The sequence below is a fragment of the Ptiloglossa arizonensis genome, chromosome 6 (genome assembly GCF_051014685.1).
Source record: "Ptiloglossa arizonensis isolate GNS036 chromosome 6, iyPtiAriz1_principal, whole genome shotgun sequence".
Taxonomy (NCBI): domain Eukaryota; kingdom Metazoa; phylum Arthropoda; class Insecta; order Hymenoptera; family Colletidae; genus Ptiloglossa; species Ptiloglossa arizonensis.
Genome location: NC_135053.1, coordinates 9477916 through 9504476, shown reverse-complemented (window position 1 = coordinate 9504476; position 26561 = coordinate 9477916). Strand labels below are relative to the sequence as shown.

The 26561-nt window shown below is 35.1% G+C and overlaps 3 protein-coding genes across 11 annotated transcripts in view; 1 reads left to right on the top strand and 2 right to left on the bottom strand.

Annotated features, from left to right (window-relative positions):
* Erf1 (eukaryotic release factor 1) overlaps nucleotides 1–6730 on the bottom strand; it is a 14048-nt gene extending 7318 nt beyond the window's left edge. For 2 of the 6 annotated variants that reach the window (XR_012992346.1, XM_076313384.1), the window contains exons 1-9: nucleotides 6529–6727; nucleotides 6171–6384; nucleotides 5635–5810; nucleotides 5286–5413; nucleotides 5044–5215; nucleotides 4735–4925; nucleotides 4489–4618; nucleotides 4147–4367; nucleotides 3922–4069 (exon numbers count right to left, since the gene is read on the bottom strand). Coding sequence is in view for 5 of the 6 variants with exons in the window: in XM_076313384.1 (XP_076169499.1) it covers nucleotides 3922–4069; nucleotides 4147–4367; nucleotides 4489–4618; nucleotides 4735–4925; nucleotides 5044–5215; nucleotides 5286–5413; nucleotides 5635–5810; nucleotides 6171–6256 (1252 nt within the window). In the remaining variant the exon portion in view is untranslated. Of the gene's footprint in view, nucleotides 1–604; nucleotides 622–2868; nucleotides 2980–3921; nucleotides 4070–4146; nucleotides 4368–4488; nucleotides 4619–4734; nucleotides 4926–5043; nucleotides 5216–5285; nucleotides 5414–5634; nucleotides 5811–6170; nucleotides 6385–6528 lie in introns of all 6 variants that reach the window. The other 4 variants (XM_076313386.1, XM_076313388.1, XM_076313385.1 and 1 more) reach the window with 4 other exon arrangements.
* LOC143147788 (protein SERAC1) lies at nucleotides 6730–11644 on the top strand. Of its 2 annotated transcripts, XM_076313381.1 has the most exons (16): nucleotides 6730–6872; nucleotides 7400–7521; nucleotides 7596–7723; nucleotides 7806–8006; nucleotides 8077–8204; nucleotides 8282–8392; nucleotides 8483–8618; nucleotides 8688–8831; nucleotides 8902–9159; nucleotides 9362–9557; nucleotides 9624–9788; nucleotides 9862–9989; nucleotides 10090–10242; nucleotides 10316–10462; nucleotides 10532–10598; nucleotides 10690–11644. In XM_076313381.1, exons 2-16 carry the CDS (start codon nucleotides 7454–7456, stop codon nucleotides 10805–10807), a joined length of 2148 nt encoding a protein of 715 aa, XP_076169496.1. In that variant the 5' UTR covers nucleotides 6730–6872; nucleotides 7400–7453; the 3' UTR covers nucleotides 10808–11644. The 2 variants fall into 2 exon arrangements, with proteins under 2 accessions (XP_076169496.1, XP_076169495.1); XM_076313380.1 differs by lacking the exon at nucleotides 6730–6872 and having other exon boundaries at nucleotides 7293–7521.
* On the bottom strand, nucleotides 7525–26561 carry LOC143147786 (uncharacterized). Of its 3 annotated transcripts, XM_076313378.1 has the most exons (12): nucleotides 26221–26561; nucleotides 17850–18287; nucleotides 14509–15424; nucleotides 13074–13712; nucleotides 12575–12887; nucleotides 12410–12480; nucleotides 12129–12322; nucleotides 11924–12051; nucleotides 11667–11846; nucleotides 11395–11579; nucleotides 11058–11086; nucleotides 10757–10932 (listed from the first exon to the last, which is right to left on the bottom strand). In XM_076313378.1, exons 1-10 carry the CDS (start codon nucleotides 26315–26317, stop codon nucleotides 11403–11405), a joined length of 3153 nt encoding a protein of 1050 aa, XP_076169493.1. In that variant the 5' UTR covers nucleotides 26318–26561; the 3' UTR covers nucleotides 10757–10932; nucleotides 11058–11086; nucleotides 11395–11402. The 3 variants fall into 3 exon arrangements, with proteins under 3 accessions (XP_076169494.1, XP_076169493.1, XP_076169492.1); XM_076313379.1 differs by lacking the exons at nucleotides 10757–10932; nucleotides 11058–11086 and adding an exon at nucleotides 7525–7671; XM_076313377.1 differs by lacking the exons at nucleotides 10757–10932; nucleotides 11058–11086 and having other exon boundaries at nucleotides 11366–11579.

Sequence of the window (26561 nt, the reverse complement as noted above, 5' to 3'; positions counted from 1 at the left end):
GCAATTAAATAAAATTTATAGACTGTTATTATAACATAAAAGTGATACTATTAATAACATTATCAAAAGAGTAAGTGAATGTTATACATGTAATGAATATCATATTTTTAAAATTGTAATTAAAAAGTGTATTATAATTTATCTCTATTGAAAATATTTCATATAATAAACAATAGTCTCTAATAAAGATTTAAAGACAATTGCTACAGCAAAGTTAATACATCTATAAAGAAGTAAAATGTACACTATAATAAAATACCGTATAAATGAAGGAACAAATGTCAAAATTTTTGAAAATACAATGTATTACATTTCTTACTTTAAATGGTGATATTTCTAAATATTAGCAATCTTACTAATGAAGAAAATAATAAAAAATATATATAATATTGTAATGTTAATAACTAGATCTCAATAATATTACTAATGATAAGGAAAAGGAAGTTCTATATTAGCAAATAGAATGATTTTTTTAATACGATGTATAACATTCTAAAGCAAAAATAATATATTCAATGGAAGAAGAATGCAATAGTAGGGTTTAATAAAAACAGTTCACTGCTTCTTTTTGTCTCACTAAATTAGTAGAAAGCAATTACTATACCTTTCCCAATATGCAAGCTAATAGAAACAAATCATCAATTAGTACTTATGCTTGATCGAATACACTAACTACTTAACAAAACTTAGCTACTTATTACATAAACAAGGACTATTTCATTTTTTACATTCATCAGCAATGTAAGTTTTATGCTTATTACAGAAATAAATGTTTAATTTCTTCAAATTTGTTTTAGTAATGTCATTTACTGTAAATATTGCTTTATTAATGTTTTTAGAAAATATAAGATTATGGAGATTTTCTTTGATGATGAAATTACTATTTGTCTATTGCATGGCATGCAGCAAGCAATATAGATGATTATATTTTTAATTAAACGATAAGAAAGCATTCACATATAAAAATACATTAATATATAATAAGCCAATATTTTATAATAGATAGAATGATGATGTAAGTTTTGCTTTTCATTTGGATAAAATACTATTAACATTTTACATATTTATATTGTACCTACAATTCTAATTTAGCTGTAATAATATCTGGATGAGAAGTAATTATATTGAAATTGCCAATATAACAATAGAAAAAGTATATTTATATTTATAAAAATATCAAAGACAAAGTATATATTTATTTATCTAATGTCTGGCAAAATTCCAAAGATATATTAAACAATTGCTTGGAAAACTTGTTGAAATAGTATGTCAATATGTTGACATACAACATATTTAGAATGTTGTAAAGAAACAACAAAATATAAAGTGAAGTGTGTAAAAGAACCATTCAATATTCAAAATACAATACTAAAATGATTCTCTTTAGTGCTATTACAATACTGTTCTGCATGAAACACAAATAGACTAAGAAGCTTTACATGCAAACAATAAAAGTTTTATAAATATATCTACTGCAGAATAAAATAAGAAACAGTGGTTTCAGTATTATGCAGAAAATCAGATATATATACGTATTTTTCACACATACTGTATAATTTTGTTAAATTTATTTAAAAATTTATATGCATATGAAGTACCATTATCAAGGGTTAAACATTTCTATCAAATGAATTTTTTATAAATCATTGTTCTTTGTACTAAAGTATTATCTTAACTATAAATATTCGTTATCATACCACTAATATACCATATGTCTATAATTTTATAAAAATATTTACACTAATTTAAACTTTTCTTAACCAATGTTTTGGAAATAAAATTCTTAGGAAAATACTATTCTGTGTAAACAAATCATTAAAAATATGTATGAATAATCCGTGTTGTAATTGATTTTAAATGTGTAAATATGCAAAAGAAACAAAGAATAAGATGCATTATGTAGAAATGAAGGTAACTGTGTATAGAACTAAGCAGTAGTATTTTTTCATTATACTGATCATTGTGTATTGTGTCTACAACTGGATTTTAATCACTAATAATGTAATGTATAATCACTAAGTAGTAAGAACAGATCTAATAATTTTCAAGACACAAAAATTATATATTGAAATACTTTAACTCACCATTTTTAAATACAAATATCCATATCTCATATATATACAAGATTTTCTTTATTTTTGTACCACCAAGAAAAAAAGAAAACAGCAAAGTTTCCAGGCTTTTTATTTGTGAAAATAAACATTATACATCGGAATTTTGAACTAAAAATATCTATATTCACATTCAAACTCATCAGAAGAGACATATATATATATATAATATATATATTTTTTATATATATATATATAATATATATTCTACAGATCTGCACAGAAGTATCGAACTATACTATTCAGTGAGAAACCCAACAGAAGAAACTGCAAATATTTTGGACAAATTTATCGGGTAGTTCTTAATTATACGTTGAATGCATTTGTTTTGTTGTTCATCTTCAAATTCAACGATTTGACAAAGAAGTCTTATTATAATTAATGATAATAACATTATAATAATAATAAAATACTAACAATTGCAAGATAAAAAATGATCTTTTCATGGTGAGTACATTATTTATGTTGTGAAGTTGTATATTATAACTGTACTTAAAATACAAACATTTATAAAGATAGAGTTTAACATTTGATGAGTAGTTAAATTATTAACAGTTAATTACATCTAATTTATGAAGGTTTAATATTCTACAAATTTGTACTAAATAATACGTGCAATAACAATATTGTATTCATTTTTTACATATGCTCATAAGAAAATTATAAATGCCTTGATAAATTTGTCCAGTTCTGAAAGTAATATGTTCTATGATACACGAAATATAAACGAATGCACTCAAGACAGAGAAAGAGCTACCTGGTCAACTTTGAGTATTTCACAGATGAAATTAGTAATCATCGAGGTCAACATCATCAAGAGGCTCATCAGCCTGCAGTGACTGGAAGTCAACTTTGTAGCGGAGGATTCCTATGCATCAAGATATACTCCATAATTAATAATAATATTTCTAACCAGCTTTTAATACCATTTACTTTTCACATATATGTATATATGCGAGCTCATGTAATATTTTAATAAAGCCCTTTCTTGATACTTCTATACCACTCTTTCATTTAAGTTTTCATACGAATTACGATCCTATTCTAAATATGTTTCACAAATAAAAAACTAGTCCATGAGGATCCCCAAATCTGAGTTACATTTTAAGAAAAGTTAAAATTTTCCTTAGGTATACACAACTATTTAACTTATATACTTTACTGTTACAAGGAACATCCACTAAATGTTCCGTGCTAATTTTTATCCAACTTTACTGGTTTGTAGAGTAACCAAAAGCAAGGAACATGTATCTTTTTAGTTATAGTAACTCAAATTTAAGAAATATAATTATTTTCAAAAGTTTCATTCCTTTGATGTTATCTTGATGATAATCTCACTAATCAAAAATTTTTATTTTTGTTATCAACATTTTCATAAAGATAAGACAGTAAATTATTCTGATTATAAATTTATTAAAATTATTTTTTATTAGTGCATGCAATCTGTGATTTTTCATTAAAACTATGTAGCGTTTGTTTCAAAAATTTCACCACATCTCAAGTAGTTAATAAAATAGTATCAGAGGAATGAAGCTGGAAAGTAATTAATCCCTTAAATTTGAGTTATTGTAATAAAAAAAAATTGTGTCCCTTATTTTTTACTGCTCTTTAAACGAGCAGTTTTATCAAAATCGGCATCGGACACTTCGTGGATATTTCTTGTTAGTCACTAGCTAATCAAAATGGAATCAGCCGCTTTTCTGTTAGTACACACATTGAGTAGACGAGTACAAATCATTGTTTCACATGTACATTACTGTCAGTCGAGTTAAAGTTAGGACCAACAAAAATAAGTGAAAAGTGAACTTACCTCCAATGCCGCCAAAACCTCTTACAAATTGAGAACCTTCTTGAGATTTATCTGTAATGATTTCCAGAGTGGCACCAAAGCTTTTATAATTGTTTGCAAGCCATTCAAGTAGAGGTTGACACTCTACAAGTTCCAATTCTACTCCGCTCTAAATACGATAAAAAAGATTCGATGTTATTTGTTTATAATTATATAAGTAATAGTTTCAAAATATCATTAACATACCTCTGTATCAGTAAAATGAGTTTTGTCTTTTTCTTGTTCTGGTGTTAGGTGTAAAACTTTCTCTTCCGCGTTTGTATGGTTCTTCAAAACGTATCGTTGAATATCTAAGTTTTCCCAACAAATAAGGGTTTCCACGCTACCTAACTCTAGAGCTCTTAACGTATCTTCTACACCAAAACAATATTTTCCCGTATCTTGTGAGATTTCATCAAAATAACGACCTAAATAAAAGACCCCAATACATTAATTAATTTTAAAATAATTTTAAATTTTCATCTTCCTTTATAGAATTATAGTTACGATCATTTTTCAGGAATTATATGGCAATAAATATATACTCACCAATTAATTTTTTTTCTTGAATGAATTTTACATTTTGTAGAGATTCAGCAGCTAGTTCAATAGCCTGATTAAAACCATTTTCTCCACCATACGAAACATCTACTAACTTTATAACTTTTGCTTGCAATCTCTGAAAAAATAAAATAAAGTTGTAATAAAAACACACAATTAATGTTAAAAATATACATTTTCCTAATTGCATAATTATTATATCTATAAATAGAACATTAATACACATGAACTTACTGGATCAAACATGTCAGATTGACTAAGTTCTGTTTTAAAGTCAGCACTACCTGCTAAAATTAAACCAGCAATATTAGGTTTATCATTACTAATGTACAGTTGAGTGGCTACTTCTGCAACTTTTCGAACATAGTTATGCCGCTTTTCCATACGTAATCGAGCAAAACGGAGAGCTGATTGTCCACCTCTGCCTAGAATTAAATTTAATAGGATATTATAATATTTTACACTAATCACCAGTATAACAAAAGTGATTTCTGCTATTCTTTTGCTTTGCCTATTCAAGTATTTCACTAATTATTTATGTACCATGCTTCTTTGGAAGGTCTACAGTAAATTTATGTAAAACTTCACGAGTATTTCCTTGAAGTGTACCAAACAATGCACCATTACCATCCATGACTATAAAACCGAATTTGTTATCATCGGCGAGTAACGCTGTGAGTGCTTCTGTGTGGAACTGAAAAATATTTAAATAAATCTTAAAATTTGTGTCATTGCATTTGGTTTATGTGGAAAAGTGTACTATGAAATAAAATGTAATGAAACACCTTATTATCACAAAGATACAAAGAAGTATTAATAGGTTTGAAAGGTTCAAAATCGATGTTGACTTTCTTCTCTTTTCCTTCTTCCGTTACAATGGTACCACAATATATTACCAGGCCATTTGGAGGCACTAAAATAAGTAATGTGTACTTCATATAATTAACGCGTATAGTACAATTGTACTTTAACTGTATAATTGTATTTCAAAAGATACTAATAATTCAAATTCTTTCATTAATTTCTATCTTTAGAAATGAAAATAAATTATAAAATCTAATTAATATTTGCATAACTGTCTAATACAAGAAAAATAACTGCATTGAGTTATAACAACATAATAAATAAAATTACCTTTAGTATATAATTTTAGCCTATGTTGTACCGATGTGATTGCACCCAAAACAGATAGTCTATTTACACGAGATTTAATATTTGACGCAGTTCCAAACTCATCCGCTAACATTTTGCTTACTCTTGATATTTGATCTTTTGGAGGAATGATTAGTGAAATCATACTAGTCCCATTCCTGTGAAGAAAAGTATTTATATATTTAACATCACTTAATAATTATATATTGTAAACAATACTATATTCTAGGGACAATCTGCTTATGTAAGATTGTATTAGTGGTCTAGCAACAAAACCTATACCCATACGATACGGTACAAATTTCAATGGCAAATCATAATTACTACAGTATATTTATTAGAATCGTAAAAATTCACGAACATTTCTTTCTTATGGAGTCACGTGAAATTCATTTCCACGAGTGAAACGAAAGTCCGTTACTTCCTACTTACCGCATGCTCTTTAAAACATATGTGCGGATAGAAAATCGAACAGCTGATAACAAGAGGCGCGGCAACGTTAATTTCGACCTACTTACCCTCTAGCCATTTCAAGACTTTTTATGAGTTTCTTGATTTTCCAGATCTCGACATTGCGGTCGGCGGAAGTCTCCTCGTTGGACATTGCTTCGCGTTGTGTCGCGTGGTCGCGGTTTACAAGTTCCTACAAAATTAATTTTTTATCACCAACGGGGCCAAAATCTGGAAAGGTGGTCCACGTCGATGTGAAAGTCCGGATCTACAAATTTGTCTCTGAAATGAACGATCAATCCGTTTATCGATGAATCTGCTCCAATCCAGTTTATACCGGATTATGTCAGAAAGAACGTGTTCGGCAGACAATTCCCGTTCTGTTCCAGCGAAACGAAACTCCCGAGTACTTCACTTTTTACTCACTTTGAGATCGGTAATGTTGGTGTTTGCCACAAGCGTTACGTTTTAAATACGATACTTGTGACACAGCGGTTACCACGCGAAAGTGAACCTCGATATGCACACGTCGGCCATGCGATGGCACAGCGAAACGTCAGTACTTCGGTGGACGTACTGTACTGTACCGTACAAAATGGGAAGCAAAAAGACTGAAGTTCGTGCGCGAGCAGCGCCTCGAGGCCGCTTGTCGTATACGAGCGCAGCCGCGTTTGCATTGGCAGTTTCGCAGTCACTTTCCATTACTTAATGCTTTATCCGCAATAACGTAGAAATTTGCATGTAGTCTTGATATTTCTTTTAAATCCGTTGTAAGTTTTTCACAAGATGCACGACAAATGATTCTTTAATCGAAAATTTACATATCTACAATAAAAATTGTAAATGGTCAGGTAGATCCAAAGATGTGTCTAAATAAATTTGCAAATGGAAATTTCGATGGAAATTTAACTTTAATTGATCAAACTGTTTAGTGCCTGAATTCAAACATATGCTTCTATTATAGGCCAATATTAAAACTGTTTTATTTTCTGTTATATATTTTTTACTATTTAGTATTTATGATTACATGTGGATTATTTACTGTCCTATTGGCTACGATGATTTAATATGATACACTCTACTGCGCTGCTAAATTATATTTATATTTCTTTTATATAAGAGACTCACGTCTTTGTAGTATTTAACGTTTATGACAAAATTATTTACAACTGTTGTTAATATTTTCGAGTATACAATATTGGATGAACATTAAAACGTATCAATGACCATAAAAGTCACAGCTATAGATAAAAAATATATTTAATTTGGTATTTACAATTATTAAATATTCTTCAAGGAATCAACACTGTACAAATATACTTGCTTTCTTGAGAGAATAGAATCTTGGAAAATGATATATACTTACAAAAAGTATATATATTATTTAAAATCAAGTGGAATTTGTATTGTTGTAGTGGGGTTAGTTATTATATTTGATAATATACATTTAAAAACCTTCCATCGACATATAATAATACATATTTTTTATGTAGAAGTTGTTGGTTTATGTACCAGCTACGACAAACGTCGCAAATTTTACGTTCCACTGTACCTACTAATGTTTTGAATCTAGAACAGACAAATGCACAATATATTTATATCGATAATCCCAGATTTAAAGGTATTTATGAAATATAATTATATTTGACAAATTTTAGTAGCCTTTAATAGTTCTGTAAGATTGTTTATCATTGTAATTTCAGATGTGTTTATGTTCCGAAAAAATAAAAATTTACAATCATCCATGACAGAGCAATCATCTTCTTTTAGTCAAATAATAATAAAATGGTGGAAGTCATTAAATCATAATGTAGCATATAAATTACTGCATATGGCACAAAATGGTGAAAAAACAGAACGCCTAAAGGCTATCTATACACTAAACTCCTTAAAATATTTAAAAGGTACCTTTTTATTTATTATGCAATAACCTTCTGCCTGCGTGTATTTTAAACCAAAGTATAAAAATTACAGACTGGCATTATCGACATATTGCTCAAATGTTAGATGCCAAAACAGCAGTGTCCTTAGCAAGAATGCCAAATGTAGACTTAAGGTATTTTTTAATGCCACCATACTACCATGTACAACATAAATTATACGTACGTACAATAGAATTTTATAATACTTTCATTTGATTATGGAAAAAATATATGATAAAGAATTATATTTTTTGCAGGATGTGATAGAAAAAGTACATCATTTACTTCTTTATTTAAATACATTGTGTAACAATACACATCCATGTCTACTACAATTTCTTAATAAAAAATTTAAAGATTCACAACGTGTAAGTATACAATGTTTAAACATTTTCAAGTTCTAATGTACAAATTATTTTGTGTGAACTTTAATTATCTGTGAAGTTTAAAACAAACAGGAAGGTTTGATATTCGATCATGATTTAACAAGTATTGGATTAGTTGCTGCTCCAACTATAGTATGGGATCAGGATTTATTACAAAGTTGTATTCAAACATTGTGTCATCATTCTTGTCTCGAACAATATAGTAAAGGTAAAGTAATCAAATAGACAAACTACTTCTGATTTTTAATATTTTTATTTTATTTTGATTCATTTTTAGACATTGTAGATGCTGGAGGGCTTCCAATACTCATGATAATAAAGAAAATTTTTAACAACGATATTAATATGTATATATTACTTGCAAAAATAATTTCTAACATTTCACTTCATTCAGAATATTTAGAAGAAATTTTTCAAGCGGGTAAATAAATCGTAGTGTTAATTAGTCTTGAAATATTGCGCATTACTGTAATACAATCTTTTATTGGAAGGATGGATAGGCACATTAGTAGAATGGTCTCGCAATTCTGACATACGATTATCAGCACCTGCAAGTCGTGCATTAGCAAATTTAGATATGGATGAAAATGAACATATTAAATATCCAAGACGTATTTATCTTCTCCATCCTCTACATAAAACAAGAACAAATATAAAGTTAGACGTTGTTTTTCTACATGGACTTCTTGGTGGTGTATTTGTAACATGGAGACAGAGGGATGCAAACATACCTGAATTTAGGGTTGTAGGTTTGTTAGTATTACAATGAATAAAAGATTTGCTCTTTGTTATATGAATTTAGCTGCTTAATTGATTTATAATGTTTAAATTTGATAAGTATGAAATACGAGATGCCATTATTCATATTTATGAACAATATTATTTATTAATACCACTTATCAATATTTTGGTTAAATTTGAAAGTAATTTCTATAATGGTATATTTTATAGATCCTTATACTATGGAAAATGGATCTGATACTCTTTCAAGTATGATGGGTGAACCATCACAAGAATTTTTGAAAGATTTAGCTTATGATCTAAGAAAACATGAATGGGATAGATTAGGGCAAGATTTTGAAATAGTTTTAGATGATTGTCCTCAAAACACTAATCAAAAAGAGTGTGGACCATATTTTTACAACAGGTGGAATGTTATGAATACTTAATTTTATTGAAAAATATCTATGTATTTAAAAATTTGTTCTTTTAGGGATAATACTTATATGAAAAAATTCAATCGCGATCGAAAGTATAGAACACAGTGTTGGCCTAAAGATTGGTTACCCGAGGATGTACCATCTGTTCGAATTATTGGAGTAAATTATGATACAAATTTATCAATGTGGACACCTTCATGCCCAATAGAAGGCAAAATGTGAGCACTAAAATACCATCAATTCTATTATTTTGTTACAATTATTAAAGATTTATGTATCTTTGTTGTTTAGAACCACTATGAGTGAAAGAAGTGAAGAATATGTTGGGAAATTAATAACTGCAGGTATTGGAATACGACCAACGATATGGGTATGTCATTCAATGGGCGGTTTGTTAGTAAAAAAAATGCTTGTTGATGGTTAGTTAATTTCGTTGTCTTTTGATGTTATTAAATATTATTATCATTTCTTGAATTATTCACATTATAAATAAATTTGGTGTAATTATTTTTCGTACAGAATGGAAAAATGGTGATAAAAATAATATATGCAAAAACACACGCGGTATAATATTTTATAGTACCCCTCATCGAGGTTCTCGTGTAGCAGTTTTAACACAAACAACAAAAATGCTGGTATGGCCATCAGTTGAAGTGCAGGAACTTCGTGAAGGTATATAAGAATTTGTATAAGATCACTTCTACATTTGTTTTAAATAAATTTTAAGAAGTACTATTTTATGTAGAGTCACCACATTTATTACAATTACACGAAGAGTTTTTGAATATGTTGAAGGAGTATCCCATAGAAATTGTCAGTTTTAGTGAAACTAAACCTACACTTGTAACTACATTAAAAGTTCCGTTTCAATTTGTTACTTCTAATTCAGCAGGTATGATTTCAAAGACACTTTTTAACATATCGATTTTCGAAAAATTAAAATTTTAACACTTATTTTTAGATCCTGGCGTCGGTGAATTCTATGAAATTGCGCAAGATCATTTATCAATATGTAAACCAGCTAGCAGGTATAAATTTATCTAAATTTAGAACTTTAGAACTTTAAGATTGGACTACTTAGAATTTTAAGATTGTAAATTGTATTTTCATTTTTTACAGGCATTCCTTTCTATATCAAAAACTTTTGAGTGTTCTGAAACAACATCTAATTTCTAATGAAAAACCAAAAGTTTCCTCCATCATGGAATTGCTATCATTGCCAAGTAAACTATTTTAATCCTGTACAGGGTTGTATATTTTCTGTACACAAATGACTGTGAGCATATACATGATACCTGTATAACTTGTTATTGCCAGAAATTCTATTTTGATAAATAAAATTATCTTGAAAACGAAGTAAAGCTGTAAGAAAAGGAATCAAATGAGCACAACAAATTCTTTCTCTTTTTAATTATTAATAACGATAATTCCAATTCAGAGTGAACATATTTATATTACAAAAATATTACGTATTTTTAAATACTCACTTTGCGCCACTGATAATTTATTTCTTTGACTAGAATAAACAAAATTTCCATAATAAAATCAGTAAAAATGATCGAATCGTTCGATAACAATTTTCTGAAGTAAAATAGAAGATACTGCTTGCTCAATATTAGGTAACAACTATACAGAATACTATACATAAGTGTAGTAGATCCTAAGATAAAATAATGTAAAATGGACAATTGTTTTATAAGTGATACTTTCTCATTGTTTAAGCAAAATATACACGTTAGTGTTGTGGAAAACCTATGTCATACATACTCAAGGCACTGAATAAATTAAATAAAAGTAGAGTTGATAGAAATTTTATTTTATTACCGTCAGCTTTAGAAATTCGTGTCATAATCAGGATGATGACGACTCGATAAATTTGTCGTACTGTCGTAGCCGCCATATTTGCTACTGGTGTGAGATCCGTTATAATAATAACCATTCCATTCTGATCGCCAACTGTCATACATATTATATTTCTTGTTGTCTTGAAACGATTTTTCCACAAGTACCTTGAAATTATGAAAAATAATGTATGTAGGTAAATGTAAATTAAAATATACTACCTTTAAAATTACACTAAGTGTTTGGAATTTTACCTTATTAGATGTTGATTCGAAAGACTTGTCGTTCCAAGAAACGTCTGGGTCAGTCCAAATTGTGTGTACCGGTTTCGAGTAGTCACTCGATCTGTGGGTTGATACATTTTTTGCTACTTCCTCTTCGTAAATTGCAGACACAGATGGTTTTAATTTTGCACCATTGTGACGATTTACTAGCTGAATGTTGAAATTCATCGTAACCAGTGTTAATCTTATGTTAGGATTCTGATTTTCTGTAACAATGTAATACTTACAACAGATACACCAAATATAATAATGAAGAGTAATCCACCAACACCAATCACGATTACAGCAATGGCCCACTGTGGAATTAATCTGTCGTCTTTTTCAATATACTGAGGAGTAGTCGCTTTAGGTATTACTAAAAAAAATCGTTTTTACGGTAAACATGGGTATATTAATTTTATAAAACAAATATTTGCGAATAAAGTAACGTACCCACAAAGTCCGTATACTTTGGATCAATCATAAATGTTCCTAGTTTTATCGGGCCCTTGGTTTTCGTATCGTTCCATCTGTTTGCATTATATGTCCGTAATGAATCATGGAAAATGACTTTCAACTCTTGCGTGTTAACCATTTGTTCCAAGTTGGTCAATTCGATGAAGTAGTCTACTAATATACTACCCTCGCTGTAATCCAAAGATTGATCAATCAAGCAAGTACCTTAACATTCGCAATAGTTTTCTTTTGCGAAGATAAATACTCTGAATCATTACCTAAACGAATCGATTCTTATTTTCTTGTACCATTTCGTTAGGACGGAAGATTTGGAAAATATGAAGTTCATCTACAAAACGAGAAACGAACAAATACAACCCTTACGAGAATACGAAATATACATTTTGCAATTTATAAATTTAGCAACAGATCCAAAAGGATACCTCTTGTTCGATCTCATTGGCAAGGTGCTGCCACTCTTGAGTATTTCGATCGAGTAATTCTGGTACCCAGGTTGCGTTACCAATTATCCTTATAGTTCCGGCGACTTCGCATTCTTGGTTGCAAATTCCTGGAGTGGTAGGTCTAGGCGTTGTCGTCGTGGTTGTCGTGGTCGAGGTCGATGTTATTTCGGTTATTGGAATAAGCGACGCGTTCAAGGACGAAATTGTTGCGGTACGAGCAGCTTCTAGCAACTTTTCTATCGAAATCGGGGTCGTCGACGGTGTAGGCCATCCGGTAAATTCTGTGGTAGCCCTACAATTTCAATTTCAATTTCAATATGCATTTGCATCCACTGTCGAATCTCAATTTTTAACACGGATCTTTGAATTTAAATTTACATTTCAATTTGAACTTGATCTTTAAAATTGAATACGAATGTAACATTGATTTCAATTTTAAATTTCAATTTCAGTTTATAGAATAGTTCAAAGTCTTTACCTGGTCGGCCATCCTCTCTGTATTTTCGGTGTGACTGCCCCAGGTGCATCACCTCGAGGAGGTTGTGGCGTAGTGATCTTATGAATAGGCTTCCGTCCGCCTGGTCTACTGGGGAATACAATTTTCAAACCAGGTTTCGTTGTCGTGGAGGCCGTAGAGTCTGTTATCAGGGGTATATTGGGCTTGGGTGAATTTTCAGGGTGCATCTCGGTGTTCTTCGTCTCCGAGATGGTGCTCTGTTTCTTTTGTTCGTAATCGCGCGGTAGCAAGGATGAAATATCGAACTTGGACTTTGCGAACAGATCCTGAATCGTTTTCTCCGACGATTTCTCTAACGAAATGTCCACGATTGCTGTAGACAATTCGGTCCTCACGGTCGAGCTTCCTTCGATTTTCTTCTTGAAATCCGGTGGTAACAACGACGAAATATCGATCTTAGATTTCGCAAGAATGTCGGTCAATAGAGAGCTCTCCGTAACAGGTGCGTCCTCCTTCTTCAGTTTGTATCCAGGTGGTAAGAAGGCACTGATGTCTTGCACGGCCACGTTGGTCTTTGTTCTCTTCGTGGTAGAAGCGGAGGTAGTAGTCGTGAGTTGAGTCGTAGTTACCACAGACGTTGTCGTGCTTTTTGTGGGCCATCTGAACAGAGTTAATCGAGTTTTCTTTACCGATCTTTAGCAATCTTACCGAATCTACAGAATGGTACCGAGCCGGTGGTACAAGCTGAAAAGGAGTACGATTCTACACGAAAGAACAAGTCGAAAAGGTACAGTGACATTTTTTCATACGGAGCTTCGTTCCCGAATAAATCGATGTTAAAGATTCGTAAAACACACGCGATACATTTGATTGTGTTACTAGTCTTTGTTACGTTTGAGTTTATAAACAATACTCATGGTTTCTTATCGTATTCGTTTCAGACGATAATTTTACTTCGGTGTCCATTTCTGTGTATCTAAACTAGGAAATCGGAACAGCAATTCGAACAGCACAGCGATATCCATCGTACGTGGGCGTAAATGAGATCATACGTAAGTAAACGCGTACTCTATGAATATTGAACATCGATTTATACGAAAACGGAGCTCGATGCGAGAAAATCTCACTCTCCGTATACATTTTGTCATATAAATTTGCCACCCTCCGGCTCGTTACCATCAGTTCCGTAACACAGCCTCGCCTACTCGCTAATTCTCTCTAAGAGAAAAAACTCAATAGTTTAGAACGGACTGTTCTAAAAACGACAAACAATTCTAGACGACTGTACAATAACCGTACGATAAATCCGTATAATTCTTCGTGGAACAAGATCCATCGGTAGAGAGCAAACAAGAAATACAAATGCCAATATTACGCGCGACATTAATCCGGTGGGGTATCACGAGTTAGCAAACCGTTCTCCGTTCGTGCGAGAAGTACGAAACGTTCGTCCAACCTGAAACCGATTTTCGAGGGGGCAGAACCCGTGCCCTTTCCGACGTAATCGCGCGGTAGGAGTCCTTCGAGGCTGTCCAGCGTGGTTTCCAGCCGTGGTCTCGGGGTGGCGGTCGCGTAATCGGTTCTCTTGTCGTTGTAACGACGGGGTACGAATTTGCTGATGATCGGTGTCTTGGCGGTGGTGGTGAACCTCCGTCGACTGTTGCGATCCCTGTCGCCCAGAACGTCCAATTGGAGCGAGTTGCCAGCGGTTCTGAAACCACCGGCGAGGAAACCACTGGAGAGTTCCGATTGGACCCTGTCCAGTTTGTCGATGATGCTCTCCGTGGACTCGGGGGGCGGTGACGTCTTCTTCTCGCCGTTATGGTTGATCGGCTCGATGCGATCTATCACAGGAAACGGCAAGAAGCGCGCGCCGGATATACTGCGACTGGTTTGAACCGAGGCCAGTATCCTGGACGTGTCCTCGGTCGTCACCGCTGTCACGGGTTGTTCCGTTGTCACCATGAACGTGGACGAGGGTGGTGCCGCGACCTGTTCGGTGGTGGTCGGCGATGATGTCGTCGGTACGGATATCGTGCCGTTCACGACGCTCTTGGTCGTCACCACGGACACCACCGCTTCGCCGATTAATATCGAACTGTCCGCGGACGAGTTCGTTTCCGGTGGACCGAGAAACGAGAAGGTCTTTACGCTACCCTCCATCGAGGAGCCGCTCTCCGGGTTCGTGGTCGCGATCGACGAGTCCAGATACTTCTCGATTAGATCCGACGTGGTATTGTTCACCCTCGTCGCGCGAAACAACTTCGTATCCCCGTTATCCTTCTCCGAGGAACCGCGTTCACCTTCACGCGCCTCTTCCGCCTCCTTCTCTTCCTCTTCTGCGTCCGGATAGTCGAGGGCGTCCGCTTTCGCTGTAACATTTTCACGAATTTAATTCACGAAAATTGAATCGCGTGTGGTTACAATTTTTCCACGCAACGGGTGAAAACTCGTTAATCGTTTGGTTAGATTACTAGAGTCTCTCGTTATTGTTGGGTCGTTCGGAAAGTCATTTTTCCAAAATGGAGAATTTGATGAAATGTTTACACACTCTAAAAAAATCGCATACACCCAAAATTATCACAAGACCCAAAACAATCCAAGAAACGTACCTACATAAGTAAAAAACCCTTGAGAATACCAAGATTACTCAAAGTGCAAAATTTCGGTACGATAAAAAATCCCAAACGCGCGAAGGAAAGCACTAAATACTTCTCAGATACGATCCGAGTTTGAAAATCCATGTTTGCCAAAATTCTTATTTCTATTTACTAGTTTCATCCGCTGTTCAAGTCCCTGTTTGTATCGGGTTGTCGGAGAGTCATTTCGTTTTCCAAAATGGAGAATGTGTGATTTAATAAAATGTTTATACACTCTAAAAAAATCGTGTTTCATTTACACCAAAAAAAAAAAAAAAACGAAACTACTTTCTTCAACCCAATAGAATATCGCTTGTGAGACATTGCGCGCGAAATATCTCGCGTATCTGGAGGATACGTCGAGGAGGAAAAATCCTTTCGTAAGGTATTTCGGGTCGTTGGTCGAACGAGAGTCGAGAACGGTGCAAGGAATGCGGTGTATGTTTGCAAATTAATTTTTTTTTATTTTCGCGGGGTCGAACGAGCGAAATTTCGGCGTGGGACATCCCGACCGTAACGTCGCGTGAGCGATACTGTGGTGGCGAGACGTCTCTGTTGTAGTAACGAAAGGGTTATCGGTGTTCTATTCTCCACGCACGCTACTTTCCGCGACGCGGTGACGAAACGTGTTTGCGCAATACGGAACGCGTTTAGAAAAATCATAATTATTTGATACCGTCGCGTTACATCACGGGGACACAAAGTGGGCTGAATTGTAACTCGCGCGATTAAACGGTGACTGTGCGTTGTCGTTGGGAGCAATCGATTTTAACGATCTCTTACTCGCGTTACGGATCGTTAACGTTATTTTTACCGTCACCGCGTCGTAATGATCCATTGCCTTGTAACGACGAGTCGCGTTCGTGACGTAGATATTTCTCCAAATAATTTTACGCACAATAATCGAATCGAAGAACGAAAGATCGATCTTGATGGAAATTACTTAGTCAACCGCGCCATAATGATCCATTGTCTTGTAACGACGAGTCGCGTTCGTGGCGTAGATATTTGTCCAAATAATTTTACGCATAATAATAGCGAACGAAAGATCGATCTTGATGGAATTTACGATGGAAATTACTTAGTCAACCCTAGTAAAGCGATTAAGTAAAAATTCCTCGACACTGTTCATATTCTAACTTATTCATGGATCGATCTTTCCTTCCCCTTGCAATAATTGTACCAGCATACTGATTTGTTGTCATCAATGCTAAATCTCCGAGCAAATGGGTGCGTTTCACGTGCATACGATTTAAAGATAATTCTTAGAGAAAGATAAAAGACATCTTAGAGAAGATTCTCCGATGTTCTTTAAATTTTTTTATTGTAATTTGTTCAATGACAAACTACAATATCTTGGAAAAGGATATCTTGTGTAAACAACGATAGCTGTTCTGCCGTGAAAGCGACAAAAAATGTACCAAATTGTATTTGCACAAAGAAAACGGCGATAGTTTTAGTATAAATTATTTTAAACGATTCGATAAAGATGTCATCTGTGTCGATAGCAAAGAATGCGATGTATCAATTTCCTTTTATAAATTTGCATATTTAAACATTCTGCGAATAAAAATTGCACTTTCCTTGTCTGCAAACGAGAATTCGCTAGCCACGTTACAGTGAATCTCAACAAAATTTACCGTACCAATTAATTCCAAAAATGTAGTAACTTCTTAAGATACTCTTATTATTTACTCTTAAAAATCGTAAATACTGGACGAGGTTACGAAAATAGACCGAACGGTTTATTCGAAGGAGGCGTTGATAAATTAATTTACCGTTGCGAACAAGTTATACAAGAAGATGACCGCTCTACGAACGAATAATATTCTTCGTGTACGTGCGCATATTTTTCTCGAAGACACTCTACTCGAATACAAAGGCTCGCGAAGTGATCCTTGAACGGTAAGGGATATTACCATTTTTATGTCATTTTTATACAATGTACATAAAACATAACGGTGGCACGCCGAGTGTTAGACTCGATCGTTCCAAAAATCTCTGATCGCGCCTCTTCGAGTAACTGAATAGCTAATCTGGCCCACGCGGCTATTAAAAAAACCGTAAGCTAACCGGTCGAACTATATATCGTGTAGGAAATTATACTAAAAAAAAGAAAAAAGAAAAAATAAACCGGCCGAATTCTGGCCAAGCTTACCTACGGCCTCGTATCGCGAACGATTATTACTTTCGTAATCGTCGTAGTAATAATACGCGTCGTATTGGCTCGTCGAGGGGTCCTCGACGTAATCCTCGTCCCTGGAGGCGTCACCCGCCTTGGAATTTAACGGAGACGGGGATTTCTCGTGTTTCACCGTATCCTCGGTGTTTTTCGATTGCTTAGAATCTTCAGATTCCCTCTTCGGATCCGATTCAGTCTCGTACTCGTCTTCGTAAACTTCTTCGTCCTCCGCTTCTACGCGTCCACCGTTCTTCGCGTTCGTTTTCGACGAAACCATGACGTTGTTCTCGTCCAACGAGCGTGAAAATGGTTCCACCGGGTTGTTGGGAGAGGGTGAGGCATTTTTCTCCAGTTGCTCGTACACCGAATTCGTCGGTATCAAACGTGAAAATTTGTCCCAAGACACCGCCGTTCCTTAAAGTGAAAGGAAAAGATCAATTTATTCAGCGAATATACTTTAAGGGTGACGTCAATCTACGGTTTAAAAAACGTATGTTCAGTTTATCCGTTTCTCGTTATTCTCGGTTACTCGATACGTAGCATGGGATGCGTTACGCATCGATTTTAGCGAAACATCGTAGGCAGACAGGGAACCGTAAAACGTTTAATTCATGTTCACTGTTTACGTACGCGCTTATTAGCTTGCGAGATGTACGACAATAAAGATCACGTTTCGCACGCTGATGCTGCGTCGAGCACTTCTGACTTCGAGCTTTCGTTCGAGGTGTTCAAGTCCAAGTTCGATTGAAATTTTCATAAAAGATGATATTTCACAATCCTTGGCGCGTTAAACTGAGTTTATTGTTATTTGGAAGTCGAGAGCACGAGTATCGAAACATTTTTCTATATTATTCTGCCACGTGACGTTTGTCGTAGAAATATTCGAAACGCAAAGACTTCAAACGATAAAACATCAATTCGAGCGTTAGAAACCTCGTTATGGAATACTATCCCTTCGATAAATTCAAGTGGAATGCGTAGGATAAAAATGCACGACATATGAATTTTAGTCGCAAGATTTCAAAGTTGTACAACGCTACAAAGTAAAATTCGGTGAAATTTTTAATTGTGCATTTTATGCGTTTACCACCTGATTATGCAAGAAGTGTTTCGTCCATATGCAAAATTTGAGCTAAACCGATAACCCGTGGATTACGGGGTTTCCTTGTTGATACTGAGATTTAGAATATTATTAACCAAGGATGAAACTGATATATCTAAAATAAGTTTATCATTTTATAGAAATAAATAAATCAATAAAGTTATTTACACAGATCTGTCAATCGTGTACGCATAATTTCTTGTTACGCAAGTATATTTATTATTTATCGTTATATAATTAGATTACCTCTTTCGTAATTCTATTCGATTCGACAAAATTCTTTACGTTAGTAATTCTTAACCTAGTTATATATGTGCAATATGATTTTATAATCGTGCACCGTATGATGCGCTCCGCAGTTAGGGGGTTAAGTAGTGCGTTCCGTGAGAAACTGTCCCGAGTTGTTTCCGAAAGAAAGCGAACACGCTTTCCAGTATTGTTTCCCCCGTGTTTTGTAATGCCGTTTGCTCGAGGAAGAGTCCGTTTCGTTCTCTCAACTTCGTGGAAAACTCGGGTGTAAACAAAGCCTTGAATGCGTGCCGTTCTTCTCCGCGACACACGTTGGTAGTTAAATAATCATTCTTTTCACGCTTGTTAACTTAGCCCGGGCGAATGTAGTGCATCGCGAGTTGAGAGGTTATAAACGAGAAGCTAAGTACCGAGCTGGTGCAGGTGATAATTGATTACAAGGAAATGGTAGAATAACCGTGACGAACGACAATTTCTATCGTGTTACGTTGAACATAATCACATCGGTGTCCGGCTTTTCCTGGCTTTCGATTAAAAAAAAAAAATACGCTCCACTTTCCTACCTTATGAGTGCAACGCGTCGAAGCTGAAACTTTCTTATCGAAAACGAAGGAATAATTTATACTCGTCTTTCGTTATTTCGTTTTCTGTTTTTTTTTTTTTTTTTTTTAGAATGAACTAATTAATTTGAGAAAAGTTACCACAACGCAGAAATAATGAAATTGATATTGGACGAGTTTTTGAAAGTAAGCCAACCGATTTCTATAAAAAGAAGGCTATTCTTAATTAATTATGAATCATCCCTGTAATTTCAGATACGCTTTATTGAATATAGCGTTTTTTACCGGAGTTTCGGTTTTTTCGGTAAAGATGTTTAGTCTGTAATAATGAAACTGCAGATGTTTGCATTACCGCTCATTATTCCTTAAATTCGTGGTAATTTTTCTTTCCGCATATTGTGAAAATAATAATTAAAATCATTGGGCACATTCAAGTTGAAATTTCCTTATGGCGTAATATTAATGCGTTTCTTTTTTATTTGCAGTCTCTTGATATTCTTACACGATTGTAGAACGCGCCAACATTTGAAATGCTTGCATTGACACCAGCTTTCTGCATAATTTGATCCGTTGTAAACAGGGCGTTCGAAGCTATGCGTAAAATAGCCCGCTTTGCTCGGTCTGTCAATGACGGTGATCTTCCACTACTTTTCTTTTTACCATAATTTTCAATATTCTTCAGTAAATTGTGTATTACTTTCCGACTTCTGTTAATTATTTTTGAATTCTTAATTCAAGAATACGTTTTATTTCAGATTGGGTTAACTTCCTTCCACGTCCTATTCTTGTATATTACAACGCAGTAGCTTTACGTTTCGACCGCTTGAAATTTCACGAAATACCAAACAATTTATAAACATGTGCCACGTGTTCTTGGCAACAATTTTTCTTTGTTGTACATAAAACATAGTATATCGTGTTATTCTTTACAGACAGAAGATTGTTTGCATTATTGAGAAATTAAAGGTAGCACACGTGTACCCTCTTTTTGACTGGGAGTGTACACATAACCTCTTCGTACGTTTCGACAATCATCAACGATCTCTTTCAAGTTTACACCTCCTAATGACATTCCACCCGGTAAGAATGAAACGAGCCAAGGGTTACGCTTGTCTGAATATAAATAGTAAATGCGTACATCTACTAGTGAAAAATATTGCTAGTAGCGTGTGTAAATTGCTACTGTTCAAATTAGGAAGCGTATACACTTCCTAGCGAGAATGTACTACATTATCCAAGTTCGCGTTGTAACCGTAACGCATATATAACCTGTGAATAAGTAATTCACCGGCGAATATTCGAATATTTTCCGCGCAGCACGACCAAGAAATTTCAAGCAGTAACAATGCAAGATATTCTTGAAAAGGATTATATCAGTGGTCGGTTTCGTAACTGGAATAGTTCCGTGGGCGTGCCTGCGATGGAATCGACAAGACTCGAGGGCTTCGAAATCTGAGCGCGAATATAAATTAAGGCGGGGTTACGCTGCTCGAATGCGTTAATCGCGTGAGGTTTCATAGAACCCGTTTCTCCGTGTACGGTTCGATTTTTTATTTCCAGGCTACTAAAGTTCACTTGCACTTTTCAAACTCGAGTTCTCAAGCTGATTCACTGCATCTCGTTTAACGAGGTACACGCTTAAATTCTGATGCTTATTTTGCGCGAAATAAATTCTGTTTAAACGAACATGCTACTGCCGGAAATCAAATGTTGCAGTTCATTGATCGCATTTTATCTCTCGAGTTTATTATAAATATGCGATTTATTGCGAGAAGCGCCACGTGACCAACGGAAATACACGGTGCAAAGCAACGTGTATCCTATTTCACGTTGATGCAATTTCTTTCGGATCACGGATCGCTATGAATGCATACACCTCTTCTCAATATTTCCTCAGCAATTCAAGATGATGTTGTAATGTTAACGAAACGTTGGAATCACTTTCCAAAAGTACACAGTTTGCGTTACGAAGTCTCCTACAGTTCCTTTTCTAATTAATGAATGAATGTTGGAGCCTGATAATAGTATTGTTTTTTAAAATTATTTCCATTATGCGCTTGAAGTTTTTGCTATCTTTTTTGAATCTTTAGAAATATACTAACCGGAAGAGTGGAATCGATCTAAATGACACCAGACTCGCGATATCACTAATGAGAGAAATTTTGTTTCTTTTATTGTACTTATATAATCTCTCTTTATTACACTGAAAATTTTTGATTTTTCTAGCGGTAACTCTCACTTTTGGTTGTCTTGATCAATTTTTGATAAACTCGTCGAACGTTGACGCAATTCGAAATCGCTTATACGAGACCAAATACCAGTTTGTATTTTCAGTGGAACTCGTTCGGTACTTTCTCGATCAGGACAGCAGGAAGTGTCTGGCTGAATTCTAACGGGTGTACGTGCACGAAAGGAGCGAGAAGTCACGCGTGCCAGGCTTAGGCAACGAAGTTGTAAATAATGGGCCGCGAGTGCAGCCGTTCTCCTTTCAATCGTCCTTCGACTTGATCGCTCCTACTCTCGACACATACGTTCACACGAATTCTTAACTTCAGGTTGCAGGGTAAAGTACCGATTGCGACTTTTCAATGCTCCACGAGATACTGTAGATTTTATCATCTTATTAAAACTTACCGATAATTAATTTATGTTAATAATTAACTTTGATGTCATATTTCCATTTGATTGCTAATAATCTACGAAGGAAAAAGTCTCATCAATTCGATTAAAATTTTGCTGGGGTCAGGATTTGAACACGAATTTCTCGTCAAGAGAAGCAAGTCTTTAACCGACTGAGCTATCGAGACTTACGACGGTTTCTCTATAATCTTAATTTTGAAGAAATACTGCCATCTATATTAAAATAACGAAACCATTGGACTTTATATGGAAGTGCTCCTGTGTACTGAATTTCTACGTAATTTCCTTAATCGTCGTAATCACGTTGCAACTTTGTTGATTCACTTGGAAGACCATGAAATTGCTCAACTTTCATCGTTAACTGCGCAGATACATATAATGATTCATTTAATAAATATTTACTTACTGTATTACAAGAACACTTTTACCCAGTTTCAAACCGGAGAATTCGTTAACGCATACAAACTTTAACGCGCATTTCTACTACTCAATGCATTTGCACGTTTAGATATGTATATTAGATACTAAGAATGCATGCAATTAAGAGCAGCATAATAATGTAATCGTGTTTGTGCTTCTTCTATCGTGTCTATTATAAATGCATACCTTAGCTACATTTACCAAGCCTTTATCCGTTCGCTTCAGGTAAACGTATAAACGACTGGCATGCATGACCTCGCACGATTTCAGATCGATTAAAAGCGTTCGCGCCCTGTCTCTCTTTCTCCGTCGGTATCGCACGTACAGAGAACTCCATCTACCTGTTTGTTACGACGATATTTTGAAATAACACGTTCCGTGCTTATTGTACCATGACTTTTCCTATTCAGCGTAAACGTAAAAGGCGCAAGATTCGCGTTACACGTAACCAAATAGTACGTCCGCGTCCGTGCCATTTTCTGGCCTATAATCGTAGTGAAAACGAAGCCTAAATAGGAATTGTGCCTCGTCAAAAAAATTCAACACTCGAAACGTGATTTCCATACTGGACGCACCGTTATTAAGTTGTTCGCAATTAGTGCTGATTCGAGTTTGCGATTTGTAGTAAACTTCACACGAAATGTAGCACAGGTAGTTTTTCTTTATTAATGTCAGTTTGTCCGTGGATGATCGTAAACTTTCTCTACGGTCGGTATTTCAAAATCTTTGCGTTCAATGTTAGTAGATCAGCCACCTGTTAAGCAATTTATTAAAGTGATAAATGATATCTACTCTTCGTATAATACTTTTTCAATGGCAACGTTTGCAAATTCTAATAAGATCTAGATAAATACAGTGGTGGGCATAGACAAGGTGAAAGAAATACGCCATCGATATCGCTATGCATATTGACACAAACTTTCTCTAGAGAAGTTTCTTTTTCAAGGTTAATGACTCAGATGCGAAAGAAGCCCAATCATTTGCTTTACTAATCCCATAATACTATTTATAATGTACGTGGAAATCGTGTTTCATTAATATGTCCTATATATAAAGCGGATGTATCTTTTCGAGTTATTCCTCGGAAGAATTTCTATCCTCTTTGTAGAAACCTAAAATTTGACACAACTTTACGTTCATACTTTGGATTTTCTCGACCCGATGAATCAGTTTACGATGAATCTGGTTACAAGATATCATAAAAAATCTTACCACCTATTACGACATCTGTGAATCAAATATTAAACCTTGAGTGGAAAAGAGACGTCGAGCATCGAGACTCGGAATATACGACGCGACGCGTCATACTTTACGGAAATCATTTACACGGGAGCCGTTTATTTTCATTCATCTACAACACGAATCTCGTTATATTTAGATTTACTGTTACCTCGTAATAGACCGCCTAGCATTTGTATTTGCATTTACATAATACCCTTTAAGGGAAAAACAAAAACACATTATACTCGTATAACCTCTTTAATATTGTTTTATATATCATGTTTGCAAGTCGTAAATGTATAAGAAAGGGTAATTTCGTATGTACTAAAAGTATTTTATTATTTGATAGAGAGATCGAACGTGATAGTCCAGCGGAAATAATTTTTTGTCGTCGAACGATCAGAAAGCGTTTAAGAGAAACGTTATTTATTGCGTGTGAGTGAAATCTTGAGCTGTTCGTCCAACAAATGATTAATTCGTAAACAATATCTAAAATGTGAATCGAGATATAACGTGGAGTTGGCCTTTTGTACGAAAATTGATACAGGAAAGAGAGTCGTTTGTCTCGTGTTTACGTTTCTGAGTTTTTTGGTCACTGGTCTGCGCGGTATGCATTGCGATCGAGGCAAAAAAACGTGTAAAAAGCGAGCTCGCCGCAGCCGGATTGCATTCTACGAGCAACCCCAAATACTATTTTTGGATCGCGGATTTGTATAACAAATAAGTACCGGTTCTTTCACTTTCTACTGGAATAAATTCTACCGTGAATTAGGAAAATGCTAGGTTATTGGAAACAAATTTCTACGACCTTATCTGTAAAGGAAGTGCGAGCAATTTCACTATCATTTGCGTATTTTACATTGCAAATTACCTCAGCCTCTTACTTTTTACTCTGGTTACTTCTATCCGCGATTCTATTAACTTAATTACTCGGTGAATGCGTGGAACGAAGTTGAATTTATTTTTACTTTTATGGACATAATGCTAGAGCGATCCAGACGTTGAGCGCTAATCGTGTTTATTGATACGACGTTCGCATTTAACGTTACCTTAATATCCATTGTTATAGTTGTTACGGAATACATATATTTTAATAGAAGAATACGCACCGCGAAGTCGCCTAATTTTATTAGCTTTTGTGTTGAACACAATATCGAATCAGATATATCCGTTTTAGGGAATCGTGATAGCCGTCCGTCTCGTTATTGCGACCAACAATGGAGATCCAATTGCGTTATCGCGGTGTATGTACGTAACTCTCGTATGGAATTGCGGTTCTATTGTATTGCGTATTGCGTGCCGGGTCACGAATTCAAACTATTCAGTGTTGCACGACGGTCATCTACCGTTTATCCTGCTCACAGGTTTAAGGCCGGATTGCACGAAGTATTGCGTTATCCGTAATTACGATCCAAGAGAATTTGCGCATGCCTTTCGTGCAAACAACGGCACCTAAAATCTGCTTATCTACGTTTATATGCCGAACAAGGCCTCGTTGCGAAATTATTGCGGTCTGTGCACTAAAAAAGGACGTTAAAAGTACGATTGGAAAAGTTACGCTATGAAAAAAGCTTACGAAACGATGTTGTGGTTTTCGCGGTATTTTCCAAACCACTTTGAAAACGTGATTTCCAGATCGACTTTCATCGACGCGTTAATATTTTACGACCACGATTCATCGAAACGCTTTTCGATTTCGGATAAACACAGAATACAAATTAAACCAGAAAGCCTAAGAGCAGTGAATCGTGACAGTCATACACCGCCGACCCGTCGGATTACATAAATACCACCTTGCTCGATCCCACTCGTGTTACGCTGTCAAAATCAAACGGAACCTTTCAACGGTCACGGTTGAATAAACCTCCGGGGTCCAACGGTAGTTACAAATCACGTGGTAACAATGTACTCCGTGGCATCCAAAGGAGGCTCGTAGGGCAGTAAAAATTCAAGCAGGCAACTTGGAACCTCATAAATCTTTCGCGACGCATACGTCCACGAGGACGTTCGCGTTTCCTCTGTGCTCTACCCGTGAAAGGATTGCGCGGTTTGTTCTGTGTTAGCGCGCTCTGTCGGCCGGAACGTGAAACAGAATCGTACACTCGAACTCGCTGTTGTTCCAACAGGATCGGCGCGTATTTTTGGAGAAACGTACCTTGTTGACAATTGATCGCGAGGAAGGAGCAGGTGAGAAGCAGGCACGTCAGGATCGCGTCGACGGGCCGGTTACTGTTCGCTCTGCGCCTCGACATCTTCCTCTGGCACTGTTCAATCCACACACTCTGGTAACGTCACTGTTTCGTTATATACTTAACGTTAAATTTTCGAGGCAGTTCGCCCGACCGTCAGACTAACACTATCATCGTTAACGGCGCCGAAATCGGCGGGTTTTTTTTTTTTTTTTTTTTTTCGCGACGTAGCTGCGTCGTCGTCGGTTATCGACGGGCGACCGACGAACGCATCCTCGCAGCAGAAACGAGACGTTCGCGAGCACGG